Below are 14,211 nucleotides of genomic sequence, written 5' to 3' on the forward strand. Positions count from 1 at the left end.
AAAGCAGCAAGTCTTTGTCTTGGGTGTCCATGGCTCCCAAACCTTCCATGGGGTCAGTGAGGAAGTGAAGCCCTGTAATCATCGCCAAAGGTTTCAGAGATTCAAATATGTACACCAAGCACAGATAGAAGAATGAATAAACCTCCTTTCTGACACACAAACATACTTTCTGCACTTTCATTTGCCTTTCAGTTCAGTTCAGTAGCTCAGCTGTGTCTGACTCTTTGCAATCCCATGGACTGCAGCACTCCAGGCTCCCCAGTACATCACCAGTTCCCGGAGCCTATTCAGACTCATGTCCATCGCGTTGGTGATGCCATCCAACCATCTCAACCTCTGTCATCCCCTTCTCCTCCTGCCTTCAATCCTTCCCAGCATCAGGATCTTTTCCAATGAGTCGGCTTCTCGAACCAGGTGGCCAAAGTACTGGAGTTTCAGCTTCAGCATCGGTCTCTCCAATGAATATTCAGGACTGATTTCCTTTTCGATTGACTGGCTTGATCTCCTTGCAGGCCAAGGAACTCTCAACAGTCTTCAACACCACAGTTCAAAAGCATCAATTCTGGCACTCAGCTTTCTTTAAATGAAATGGGTGCAGAATTTTCAAACATTAGAGAAATATATATTCGAGGATCAAGTTCCTAGCAATTCTATACTTCGAAGAAAACAGTATTGTTTTCCTACAATTTTTCAAATTCATGGGGAAACTATTCCGCAAATTAAAATCAGCTGAGTCTGATAAAATTATTGCATTCATGGTAGATTTCTGTGCAATGAATAGACACTAAAAACACAAATGCTAACATCAAGAGGCCCACGTTTTATTGAAGTTAAAAAGGGATCACTGTTCTTGGAAAACATGGGAATTTCTGCTCTTGCTTAAATATTGCAGCAGCTGCCGCGAGCCAAAGTTCTGTCCTTGTCTGCATGGAAGCAACACGTGCAGTTACAGCACTCAAGGGGCAGTTCTGAGGGGCAGGTGTTACAAGGAGGCTCTGAGTCACAGTCACCGCCTCCCACACGCCCTCTCCGTTTTGGTAAACAAGGAGACGCCAACCCGCAGTCCGTAAATAAGGGAGGAACCTGGGGGCGGGGTCAGGGAGCAGGTATGCGCCTTCCTATTGGTGGTTCACAAAGGGCGGAGAGACCTGGGATTTCTGATTGACCTTCTTCCCTGTCTGTAAGGTGATTGACGGCGCTTGTGCCGCCGGGCCACGCCTCTCGGCTCCGTGCTCCTCCTCTCGCGGGTAGGTGTCCGCCCCGAGCAGCAGAGCGCGTGCGCATGCGGCCCCACGCCGCAGCAGAGCCCGCCCGCCGTACCACGCACCCTGGCAGTCAGTGGGTGAGCCGGGAGCTGCGGAGGTCACCGTGGGGAGGCGGGGCGGGGGCAGCATGGCAGCCTCCTTATGGCTCCGTGGAGCCGCCTCCGGCCTCCGGTATTGGAGCCGCCGGCAGCCTCCGGCAGTGGCCAGCCTTGCAGCGGGTAAGGACCTCGCTCCTTCTTCCCCCGTCCCTCCTCCGGTCGCCCGCTTCTCGCTCGCTCATCGGAAGAGGTTTTTTCACCGGAGGCGCTGCGATTAGATCGGGGCTTAAAACCCAACATTTTGGCTGGTTCCAAGGCCTAGGCTCTTCTGCGGCCGCGGCTCGCGCCGCCAGTGCGTCTCCCAACTATCCCCACCTGGATGTATATGAATAGGGTTTAGCGTCCTTCTGGGACTTAGTAATGCGAAGAGCTTGGGATAAAGGGAGGAGTGTTTGGGTCCGATTCGTGCCTCTTTGGAGTTAGGACTTTGAGGACAATTGGAGGGCCCAGCCCCACGGGCCACCCCCTACTCACGCCGGTGACCCCTGGCCTTGCAGAGCTGGCTGGCCTTTCAACGCCCCGGGTGGGCGCGCCGTCTGGCCGCAGGACCTGATTTTTGTTAAACTACCTTAACTGTTTCAGATGTTTTTACACAAATGGAGTCTATACAAACCAGATGATCAGTCTTTCCAGCAAAGTTTTAAGTCACCTTTGGGTGGCCAGGCGGGCTCCTTACCCTTCCCCCCAGCCTCCCAAGTTCTCTGTAACTGTGCCACCTGAAGATGGCACTTCTGTCAATTTATTAACCAGAATACTTTCTGTGTCCTTAAAATTGTGGCCTGAAGCTCTCCTGCTTCCGTCCCCTTCCACCCTCCGTATCATTATAACTTAACGGAAGCTAACCATCGATTTAGGAAGAAACAGGTTTTTTTAGACCCACAGAGAACTAATAGTCTTTTCATTTTTTCAGAGGAAAGAACCTAAAGCCTTTCGGATAAGTGAATTAGGATATTACAACAGGACCTAAAAAGTAGTCCTTGGTTCTTCCTGATTCCTGCATGTTTCTTCTACAGCAGGATTCCTGTTTAATTGAAAAATTGGTTGGTTTGTGCCAACACTGCCATTGTCTTCCTGTAAAAATTTTTAGTTTTGACAGTACACTGTTTAACACTCTCATTACTTGAGAGTTTTGAGAAAGCCTTGGTATTAATTTTTTTCTGATCCTCACTGAATAAAAATACAGCAGGCTGAGAATTGAGTTCTTGACAGACTCCCTTCCTATCCCTCAGTAAAAACCTAAGCAGAAGAGTGGATTTCCTCTCTGGTTTGAAAAAAGAAAGCTCCCTGTGATGAGAGAAAACAGATGTCTGATACAGAATCACACTAATAAGATACAAACTCACAGAATTTGTCAACCTGGAGTGTAACCACTGCTTGATCTACATCTATTAAACTACAGACAATGCCTCCCACGTTGGAGATATTAAAAACACAACACTTTTCTGCAATAGTAAATGTAGCGCCAGTTTTCAGATGAATGTGTGATTCTTTCAGTTTTGATTAGTCAAAGAAGACATATGTGCTGTTTAGTGGTTTTACAAGGTGTTCTAATGATATTTTAATGAACCCTTGAAGTACCTTTTAGAGTTACAAAAGTTCTTAAAATTCATGGAAGAGGAGTCAGAGGCCTTTGACTATAGTAAATGCTTCTCTAGACTGGAAAGGCCTACCTTGAAACATTGATAGACTACTTTGGCATATAATGTTGTTTACCCAAATACATTGTAATAATATAGATATATGACAAATTTTGAATTTTTTTTGTTTGGTGTGTGTGTGATGATTGTTTAAAATGCTTCAGTATTCTTACTCTGGAATTGTTTTAAATGTTTTTGTTAATTTACTACAAAAGTGTTAACTTTTTTGATGTTGGAGTCTTAAAAATTACATGCCAATTTGGAGTCTAGGGACATTAAGAAAAACAGCCAAGTTTTCAAATAGTAACATTATTTAGTGTTCTAAATTCTGTAGACTGTTTGTCTCCATGGTATGTTGAACATGTTTATATCATGTGGCGGGTAATATTATAAAGATCTGTACAGTTATTTACAGTTTGAAAAAAATAAGATCTAGTAGTTACTGGTTAATAGCTTATCTTAATATTTAAAGCATTAAAAAGGAAATAGAAAAGTGAGAAGCATTAAACTAGCCATACATTACTATTGTATCACCATTTAATAAAAGTAAGTTTTTGTTTCAGACTTCTTTGTACAGACAAAATAATTACAGATGTTGACCCTGTATAGCCATTGTGATTCACTAACAAGTACAAGTAAAAATAAATTTGTAACAGATCATCTTAAAGTGACCACCTGAGCAAAACTGGAATGGGAAAATTAGCCAGAATTATAGACAGAAATGGGAATACATTTCTTTATTATTGACACTGTGGGTGTATGAAATCTGCTTTTAAAACAGCATAACTCCTTGTGTAAATAAGACTAATGGCATTTTTTTTCTCTTTGCATTAGCTTCTAGGGTTGCACATGAAGCTCTGAGAAGCTGCACATGACCTTGGGACCAAAAGTTGACCTTAATATTGCATAAGGAAAATACAATTGACCTTTGAACAAAATCGGTTTGAACTGCAAGGGTCAGCTTAAAAATGTTTTTTTTTGCAATGAATTTGTACTACAGTTGGTTTAATCTGCAGATTTGGAACCATGGATGTGGAGGGCCAACTACAAATTATATTTGGATTTTGTGAGGAGCGTCACAAAACCCCCACTTGTTCAGAGGTCAACTGTATTTCTAAAATAACTTGATCCAAATAATAAAGGCCTTTATAGAGTCACTACCGTTAGTCTAGTAATACTTAGCATTAACACAAAAGGAATGCTTATGACATAATATGTGATAAAGTAGGACACCAAGTTGTATGTACAACATGTCTCATGATATAATCTAAAAAATGCATTCAGAAGACTGGTAGGGCTATACAGAAAGCTAACTGGTTATTTTTGTGTAGTGAAATTAACTTTTTCCCGTATGACTTTATTAGTTGTTGTTTAGTTGCTAAGTCATGTCTGACTCTTTGTGGACTGTAGCACACCAGGCTCATCTGTCCATGGGATTCTCCAGGCAAAAATACTGGAGTGTTGCCATTTCCTTCTCCAAGGGATCTTCACAACCCAGGGATCTAACCCGTGTTTCCTGCATTGGCAGGTAGATTCTTTATCACTGAGCCATTAGGGAAGCACCTTTTTCGTATTTTCCAGTTTTTTACAATGAATTACTTTGATGCAAGGAAAAAAAAACTTTTGGAAATATAATTAACCTCTTACCAATTTTTGCATTTTTATACTTGGAGTAGCCTGATTTGGGTTGACAAGTGTTAACAAGATATGGGTAATTTTGTCCATGTTCCATTGGAGAAAGAGGTCGTAACCTATAATTTTACAGCTATCAATTTAGAGATTAACTTTGCCAAATTTTCTGGCTATTTCTTCCTCCTATGTGGTGGTACTGAGAATCACAGAGGTTTGATGATTAGATACAATCATTTCTTTAATCTCTATTTCATTTCCTAGTACATGTTCATATTTTTCAGAGCTTCTCTAAATCTTGTACTCAGTGTTACCAGTCTGTGAACAGTCAGTTGCAGAGAGATGGCAGTACCTAATTGGTTTAGATAACTTGGAGGTTGACTCTAGGTCTGGGAGGAAAGGATATTGGAGAGTAAACCGGAAATGTTTGTTTAATGGTTGCTGTAATACCAATTAAATTAATTCTTTGCTGGATCCATTTTATCATTATCTTTTGTTTTAGCGTTGATTTTTATCCCCATTTGATGAAACCTCTCTCTAGTTAGTAATTCATTCATATAACATTATTAAACAAACTGTGTGCCACCAGGGCACATTTTGTTATAGAAGTAGTTATAAACGTCGTTTTACCATATGCACATGGTAAAAACTCAAAAGGTGATAGAATGAAAAGTGAAACTCTGTGCCATCAGTCCAACTCTCTAGCTGTAACTACTGTTTCTTACGTGTCTTACAGAAATTTGAAAGAATTTAATGCATGTGTATTCTTTTTTTCTGACTTCTTACTTCCTTGGTGGCTCAGGAGTGAAGAATCTGCCTGCAGTGCAGGAGATGCGGGTTTGATCCCTGCGTCTGGAAGATCACCTGGAGAAGGAAAGGGCAACCCACTCTAGGATTCTTGACTGGGAAATCCCATGGACAGAGAAGCCTGGTGGGCTATAGTCCATAGGATTGCAGAAGAGTCAGACACAAATTAGCAACTAAACAGCAATTCCTTTTTTCTCCTCAAACACTCTATCTTACTACATATAATGTTCTGAATCTTGCTCTTTTGCCTTAACATATCCTGGAGATTTTTCCCTGATACTTTTAGATAGATATACCATGTTCTTGCAAACATTACATAATATTTCATTGTGTTGATTTTCTATGGAATGTTAAGGGCCCTATTAATGTATGCTGCTGCTAAGTCACTTCAGTCGTGTCCAACTCTGTGCGACCCCGTAGATGGCAGCCCACCAGGCTCCTCTGTCCCTGGGATTCTCCAGGCAAGAACACTGGAGTGGGTTGCCATTTCCTTCTCCACTGCATGAAAGTGAAAAGTGAAAGTGAAGTCGCTCAGTTGTATCTGACTCATAGCGACCCCATGGACTGCAGCCTACCAGGCTCCTCTGCCCATGGGATTTTCTACGCAAGAGTACTGGAGTGGGTTGCCATTGCCTTCTCCACTATTAATGTATAGTTAGTTATTTAAATTAAATGTCCTATTAATATGTATTCAGTTCAGTTTAGTTGCTCAAGTCATGTCCGAGTCTTTGCAATCCCATGGACTGCAGCACACCAGGCCTCCCTGTCCATTGCCATCTCCCGGAGTTTAGTCAAACTCATGTCCATTGAGTCGGTGATGCCATCCAACCATTTCATCCTCTGTTGTCCCCTTCTCCTCCCACCCTCAATCTTTCCCAGCATCAGGGTCTTTTCAAATGAGTCAGCTCTTCGCCTCAGGTGGTGAAAATATTGGAGTTTCAGCTTCAACATCAGACCTTCCAATGAACACCCAGGACTGATCTCCTTTAAGATGGACTGGTTGGATCTCCTTGCAGTGCAAGGGACTCTCAAGAGTCTTCTCCAACACCACAGTTCAAAAGCATCAATTCTTCAGCACTTAGCTTTCTTTACAGTCCAACTCTCACATCCATACATGACTACTGGAAAACCTCTAGCCTTGACTAGACGGACTTTTATTAGCAAAGTAATGTCTCTGCTTTTGAATATGCTGTCTAGGTTGATCATAACTTTCCTTCCAAGGAGTAAGCGTCTTTTAATTTCATGGCTGCAGTCACCATCTGCAGTATTAGTTATTTATAATTTTTCTGTTGTTACAAACATTCCTGTAGTAAATTACATTTTTGTGTTTTTCAGAGTTTATGTATAGTAGGAGTCAGCACACTGTGGCCCAACAGCTGGACCTCTGTTTTTGTAAATAAAGCTATATTGGAAAATAAGCGCAACCACTTGTTTTTATATTGCCTATGACTGCTTTAAAACTGTAGTGGATGAGTTGAATAGTTGTGACAGAGGCCTTATGGCCCCAAACTGGAATTGTTTACCCCTCACCCTTTAGGAAAAAGTGTGCTGACCCCTTACATGTAGTGTATATTCCTAGAAATGTAATTACTGTTTCAAAGAGTATACACATTTTAAATTTAAATTTTATAATGAGGTTCAAATGTAGATCTTTTTTTCAAATTGCCGTCTAGGGTTAACATAAAATACAATTCTACCGTGTATAAGAGTATATGTTTTTGTCAGTCCTTACTAACCAGTTGTGCGTTTTATCAGAGAAACACATTTGTCCAGCTGATAGGTGAAAATGATACTACATTGCTTTGTTTGCATTATTCTAATTGTGACAGAAGTTGAACATTTTTTAAAAGTTTTTTTTGGGTATATTCTGTTAACTGTCTTTTTGTGATTTTGGCATACTTTAAAACAATGGGTTATTTAAATTTTTCTTATAGATTTTAAAGTTATTTGCATATAAAGTAAAAGAGCCCTATTTCTAGCTTGTGTTTCAAGTGTTCTTCCTAGTTATTTGTGTTTGGTCATGTTTTTGATTTTTTTTTTGTATATAGATTTGGTAAGTTTTTCCTCTGTGTTTTTTCATGAAAAATTTCAAACATAAAGTATTGAAAGAATAATGCCACGGACATCTATGTACTCTTTGCTTAGTGTCACTGGTTGTTAACCTTTTGCCAGGTTTGCTTTCTTTCTTTCCAAACATGTTCATATCCCACCTGTATTATTTGAAAGTAAAATGCAGACACCATGACACTTTCAACCCTAAATGATTCAGCATGAATCTCTTAAGAACTGTCTCCTGCATAACCAAATTACCACTATCTCAGACAATTAGTGGGCTTCCCTGGTGGCTCAACGGTAAATCTACCTGCTAATGCAGGAGACGTGTGTCCAATCCCTAGGTTAGTGTTGCAAAATGAAATGGCAACCCACTCCAGTATTCTTGCTTGGGAAAATTCCATGGACGGTGGAGCCTGGTGGACTACAGTTCATGGGGTTGCAAGGAGTCAGACACGACTTACTTAGTGACTAAACAACAACAAGGCAATTAGAACTTCCCTGATATCATCCTAATGTACAGCTTATATATAAAATTTCATAATTTTCCTTAGAATGTCTTAATGCTTCCTTGGCACCTCCCGAATCCAGATCCATCCATATTTCACATGTTGCATTTGGTTGATATTATCACTTGAGTATCTTTGGACTGAGGCATGTCTTCTCTTCGTTGTTTTTTTGTAAACATGTTGACTTTTTAAAAACAGCTTTATTGCAATATAGTTGACCTACAATAAACTACACGTATTTAACATGGAGAGTTTGATGGGTTTCGACATGTGGGAAACCATCGTGACAATCAAGATAGTGAACATATCCATTCACCCCTTTCCTGCTGATTTCCTCATACCCCTACATACACAGGTTTCTATAATTGTACACTGTCACTGGCTAGATAAATCCTAGCTCGACAGTCATTTTTTGTTTCAGCCCTTTAAAGATAATGCTCTCCTATTTTCTCACTCATTTTGATTTCTGACAGTAAATCTGCCTTCATTCCTATCTTTGTTCCTCTGTACATAATGTCTTTTTTCTGCTGGTTGCTTTTGAACATTTTGATTATGACATGTCTTGTTGCAGTTTTTTTCATGTTTCTTGTGGAGTTCATTGAGCTTGGATGCGTGGGGTTTATGGTTTTCATCAGATTTGGAAATTTTTCCCATTAGTTCTTCACATACTTTTCCTGTCCCCACTTTGCTTTCCTCTCCTTTGAGGATTCCAGTTTTGTTGTGTATTTGGCTGGTTGAAGCTGTCTCACTGCTCACTGATGTTCTTTTTTTTTTTTAATTCTTTTTTCTCTCTTTGTGTTGTATTTTGGATAGTTTGTTGCTTTGTTTTTAAAGTCTTTTCTTCCAGTATTTCTTCCATTATTACATTATAATGAGGCCTATTACTGTCTCCTTTTATTACTATATTTGAAATATTTTTCATATCTGTATTTTCTATGGCACCGCCCTTTTTTAGTTCTGAACTTAGCTGTGGACTGAATGTTTGCAGCCCTCCAAAATTCATGTGTTGAAATCCTAATCTTCACTGTGATAGTATTAGGAGCTGAGGCCTTTGGGAAATAACTGGGTTATAAGGTTGGAGTCCTCATGAATGGGATTAGTGTCCTAAACAGAGGCAGGAGAGCCTGTGTTCTCTCTCTGCTCTCCAGAGATACAAGAAAACGGGTCATCGACAAGCCAGGAAGTGGGCTCTCACAGATACCCAATCTGTTGCCTACCTCATCTTGGACTCCCCCAGCTCCAGGTCTGTTAGAAATGAGTGCTTGTCGTTTAAGCCACACAGTCTGTGGTTTGTTGCCTCAGCTGGAATGGACTGAGACTTTAGACAGTCACTTTTGTATTGGTCCTTCTGCCTCCAGGCCCTTATAGTTCAGTTTTTGTACACTGCTGCTGTTTCTCTCCTTCTAAAGCATGGGTTTGATCAGGTCATTTCTCTCTCTCAGCCCTTTCAGTACCTACCTGTTTTAGTCTGTTTGGGCTGCTATAAATAAATACCACAGACTAGGTGGCTTATAAACAACAGAAAACTATTTCTCACAGTTCTGGAGGCTGGGAAGTCCAGAATGAGGGTGTTGGTATATTTAGCGTCGAGTGAGGGCTCAGTTCTTGGTTCAAGGACAGCCATCTTTTCACTGTGTCCTCACAGGGTGGAAGGAGACAAGGGCGCTCCCTGCGGCCTCTCTTGTAAAGGCATTAATGCCATCCTGAGGGTTCTTCCGTCAGGACCTAATAATCATTGCGTCAAGGCCCCACCTCCAAATACCCTCACACTGGAGGTTATTTTTTCAGCATAGGAATTTGGGGGTTACCAGACATTCAGTCTGCGGTACCGCTCCTTGCTCACGGAAAGTGAAAGCGTTAGTCGCTCTGTGGTGTCCGACTCCATGCAACCCCATGGGCTGGAGCCCACCAGGCTCCTCTGTCCATGAGGTTCTCCATGCAGACATACTGGAGTGGGCTGCCAGAATACAGTCAAATAGTTTGTAGCATGCTTCCCAGCCATGTTATGGCTGCATTGGTTTCTTTCAGTCTTAATCTTGCTCTTTTGTTTCTGTGTGTGTCCTGTAGGAAGAGTGGATGGCAGTTAAAAATGAAGAACCTAGAGTCAGATTGGCTGGATTTGAATCTTGGCATTACAACAACTTGAATCTGTGCATTTTATTTAAACTAAGTGTCAGGGACCTGAGCTGGACGATAGGCTTAATGATGGGATGTAATGACAGTGCTATATATAAAGTGTCTGGCATGTGATAAAATTGCCGCAACTATTAACTTTTATTATTCATTTTGCTTGACTTTCCTATTTGCTTGCATACACTCATATGCATCCTCATTCCTTTTTTGTATGGGACTCCCTTTGTTTCTACTCTCATTCCATTTGAAAGCCTCCCCATCCTAAAATACTCAGGTCAAATGCTGTTTTTTTCCAAGTTCTCCTTTAGTATCAGCATTGTTTTTCATACTTTACCTTTTACTTTCATGTTTTAGTGTCTGTGTACCTAGTTGTCTTCTTGTGTTTTAAGCTGGTTGAAAGCAAGGACTGTATGTCATTTATGTCTTTGAATGCATCTGGCATGGTACAGATGATTGCTTCATGTTTATTGAATGTATAAATAAATCATGGTTCTACTTTGCCATAGTTATTGTTTGACTTAGAGTGAGTTGCCTGTTAAAATTAACTGCACTTAAATAATAATGTTTCTAGTTTCTAATGTTTTTAGTTAAATTATACCTTTTCAAGCTTAATACAGTAGTCAGGCACACTAGTTACTAGTATTTATGAGAGTTCTCTTATAAAGTGTACTTAATATCAAAATAAAAATTCAGTGAGGAGTCATTTCTCTGTCATTAAACCCCTTGTGAACCACAAAGTTAGGCACAGGACTCCTGTCATGCCCAGCATATTAAACTCCACACTGGTGAGGTGGTGATGCACAGGAAGCACACCCAGCTTTAATGGAAATGGTAGAGACAGACGTGGAGTTCATAGGGATAAAACATGCTTCTGACCCAAGATGACCTCTTTTTCTTAAGCGTTAAGGCTTCAAATAATCCACTTTTAGGAAATCTCATTACATTGAGATTAAGTTGAAAGAAGAGCAGGGATCCATCAGTTGAGAGGATCTGAAACTTAAAATGTTACTGTGATTAGTCAGTATACACTTTACTAAACACTACACAGTTTTAAAACTGGAGTCCTTGAAAGAAAAAGAAATAATAAAGCTGGGAAATGATAGGAGAAAAGGCAAGTGGAATTATTTTGCTTTTTTCTTTCACTGGACTGTGAACTTTTGGAGGGCAAGGACCATGACATAGAACTTCATGCAGTAAATACTTGTTGAATGGAGTAGTAACACTGTCTAATGCGGAGCTTCTCTGCTGTCTTGCAAAAAGCATTACCTTGAGTTGTATGCCCCAGTGTGATTTCACAAAGTCTTTTATGAAAAGAAAGAAAATAAAATCAAAAGCTGTATACAGATTTTTAAGACAAGTTTCTTTTTCTGTGAGTGAAAATTCCTCTTCTCTGAAAGTGCCTGGAGTTGTTAGCCCAAGGTCATGAGACTGTTACTGTTGTCATGGAAAGCCCATGAAAGTGACCCCCTGGTCTTACCTAGGACCCCGTTTATAAACTGGTGACTTTTAAGTTGAAATACATTCTTCTGGATTTTATTCAATTGTTTTTTTTATACCATTGGAAGGAGTAGTTTCAATAAATGTGAAGGTGGGAAGCTAAAAAGTTTTTCCATTCTTGGTGCTTGTCCAAGATACAGGTTTTACTGAATACTTCCAGTTTTTTTGTACACATTTTTAAAGAAGATAATCTAGATAAGAGAATTTAGGATACTTCACTTAACGGGCACTGCAGATAGGTACATGGTAACATTATTAAGTTTATTGTTAAAATAGTAAGGGGATGTTGTAGAGGTAGAAAGTAGAAGAGATATTACTTAAAATTTTATGATTATTCCTAGAGAACTGTATATTCAGAAGTTAGTCTGCCTGTACGTTGCTGATATCTTTAAATGATCATTAGCTTAAAAGTCTCCTTTAAAAAGTTTTTTTAATAGAAAATGTCAAGATAACAATGACTTATTAATATTGAGTGAATATTTAAAATAAAACATTGTCTGCTCTTGTTAAAAATAATGTGTTGAAATCAGTGTGTTCTAGGTCAATGGCTTCTAAGACTCCAGTTGGATTCATTGGAGTCGGCAACATGGGGAATCCAATGGCAAAAAATCTCATGAAACATGGCTATCCACTTATTATTTATGATGTGTTCCCTGATGCATGCAAAGAGTTTCTAGACGCAGGTGAACAGGTAAGGCCTTTTCTTAAGTTTCTTTTAAGATATTGATGTTTAAAAATGTTTTTCAGATTTTGATATTTGACATTCAAGTAAGTAATAGCTGCTTGGAAGTATACATGATGGATTTATAAAGTTAACTCATTGTTAATTTTATTTCTTTATATGTAAGATTACATATGTATGTATTATATAATATGTAAAATACATGTATACACACACACATACACATGGGAGACTGTGTACTACTACTACTACTAAGTCGCTTCAGTTGTGTCTGACTCTGTGCGACCCCATAGACGGCAGCCCACCAGGCTCCCCGTCCCTGGGATTCTCCAGGCAAGAACACTGCAGTGGGTTGCCATTTCCTTCTCCAGTAACTAGTAAATTTAGAGGCCGCCCCCCAAGATACGCAGGAAATTCTTGTACAAGGTGTAGAGTGGAAACTGACAGCTGGATGCAATCCCAGAGTTGGCTGAATACTAAAAAATACTGAGAAATAAAGAAAAAAGTTAAAGAACTAATAAACTTCTAGATAACAGACTTGAAATAAATACTGAGAAGATGCAGTGTGTATGCAAAGAGCAAGTTTAGGTAACTTGTAGGCCGTTTATAGAACTGGATATCCTCTGTCTCCTTCTCCTGCGGTTTGTGTGCCAGATGGGGTGGCTGCAGTGTTGTGTGAGGATGTGTGAGTATCATGCTGGAACTTTTCAGGGTAAGGTTGTGGCTGCTTATGCCCATATAGTCTCTGGATGTTGACAGTGTGCTACCAGTGCAGCAGGCTTACTGATACTCTTAAGTAGTTTAGGGACTTAGACTTGTTGGAGAGATTTGATCAGTTCTTTGTACTGGGAAAGGTTGGCCATTGCCATCTTCAAGGGTGGACAGGAGTTCCAAGTTAATATTCAGTCTGGGGTGAATTAATTGTTTTTTTCAGGAGATGAATATTACTTTTTGGGATAACACATCTATTTGATTTGGCACTTTCCAATAGTTTGAGTATTTATTTGTAAAAATAGCAATGGTACATAATCTCTAAACAGAGGAAATATCTATTAAATACAGAATTTAATCAAAGTAACAATAGGAAATTCTTTTGGCATTTTGGAGACTAATGTTCCAGAAGTTTTCATGTGTGTGTGTGTTTATGAAGAATCCCATGAATTCCTCTTCTTCTTCCTACGCCTTCTAGTAATAGAGAGGTAGAAACTGAATGGAAGCTGATTTACCATGGACTGGCAAAGCAGATGCTTAGGGCCTTTCAGATTGTTTCTAATACCCTTACTCTTCCCTGTTGCTGTAGCACTGAACAGCTTGCGTGTGGAGAACTAAAACGTTCATCATCCCTTTGTGAATCTCTTTGCTGCTGCTTCCCAGATTGCTGGAGCTTTCTGATGCTCTGCCTAAATTGCCTCATACTCTTCCCTAACAAAATTCTGATTTTTTTAGTGTTGCTAATTTTGGGTAGATGTGAAAGATTACCTTAAGAATAAGACTTATACTTGAATGAAGGAGACATTTACATTTTAAAAGAGAGAAAAGAAACAATATTTAATGAGTACCTACTATGTGTCAGGTCTCTTACTAAATATTTTGTACATATTATCTAATTTTACCTTTGAAACAGAAGTATTTTCAGGAAACTGATGCTTGGAGAAGTTAAATAACATCCCTAAGGTTACACGGTGAGTGAATGGCAAGAGCCAGGATTTGAACAAAGGTCTGTCTTTGACTTTGGAGTTTTAACTCTTTTAATTATATGACATATAGTCACTAATGAAATTTATGTACGAGACATTTTTAAGTGTATTTGTGGTGTCTTCCTTGATGATTCTGAAATAAGCACCTGTTAACCTGTCTACAACCTAGACTATTAGACAATAAAATGCTTAGATTTCTTTTGGA

General features: G+C 39.6%; 1 protein-coding gene across 8 annotated transcripts in view; it reads left to right on the forward strand.

Annotated features, from left to right (window-relative positions):
- Positions 1–1,234: 1,234 nt before the first annotated feature.
- The window catches only part of HIBADH (3-hydroxyisobutyrate dehydrogenase), a 255,954-nt gene continuing 242,977 nt past the window's right edge, over positions 1,235–14,211 (forward strand). For 4 of the 8 annotated variants that reach the window (XR_011256702.1, XM_069588128.1, XM_069588129.1 and 1 more), the window contains exons 1-2: positions 1,239–1,483; positions 12,158–12,318. Coding sequence is in view for 4 of the 8 variants with exons in the window: in XM_069588128.1 (XP_069444229.1) it covers positions 1,393–1,483; positions 12,158–12,318 (252 nt within the window). In the remaining 4 variants the exon portion in view is untranslated. Of the gene's footprint in view, positions 1,484–12,157; positions 12,319–14,211 lie in introns of all 8 variants that reach the window. The other 4 variants (XM_069588135.1, XM_069588137.1, XM_069588127.1 and 1 more) reach the window with 3 other exon arrangements.

The sequence above is a fragment of the Ovis canadensis genome, chromosome 4, assembly GCF_042477335.2.
Source record: "Ovis canadensis isolate MfBH-ARS-UI-01 breed Bighorn chromosome 4, ARS-UI_OviCan_v2, whole genome shotgun sequence".
Taxonomy (NCBI): domain Eukaryota; kingdom Metazoa; phylum Chordata; class Mammalia; order Artiodactyla; family Bovidae; genus Ovis; species Ovis canadensis.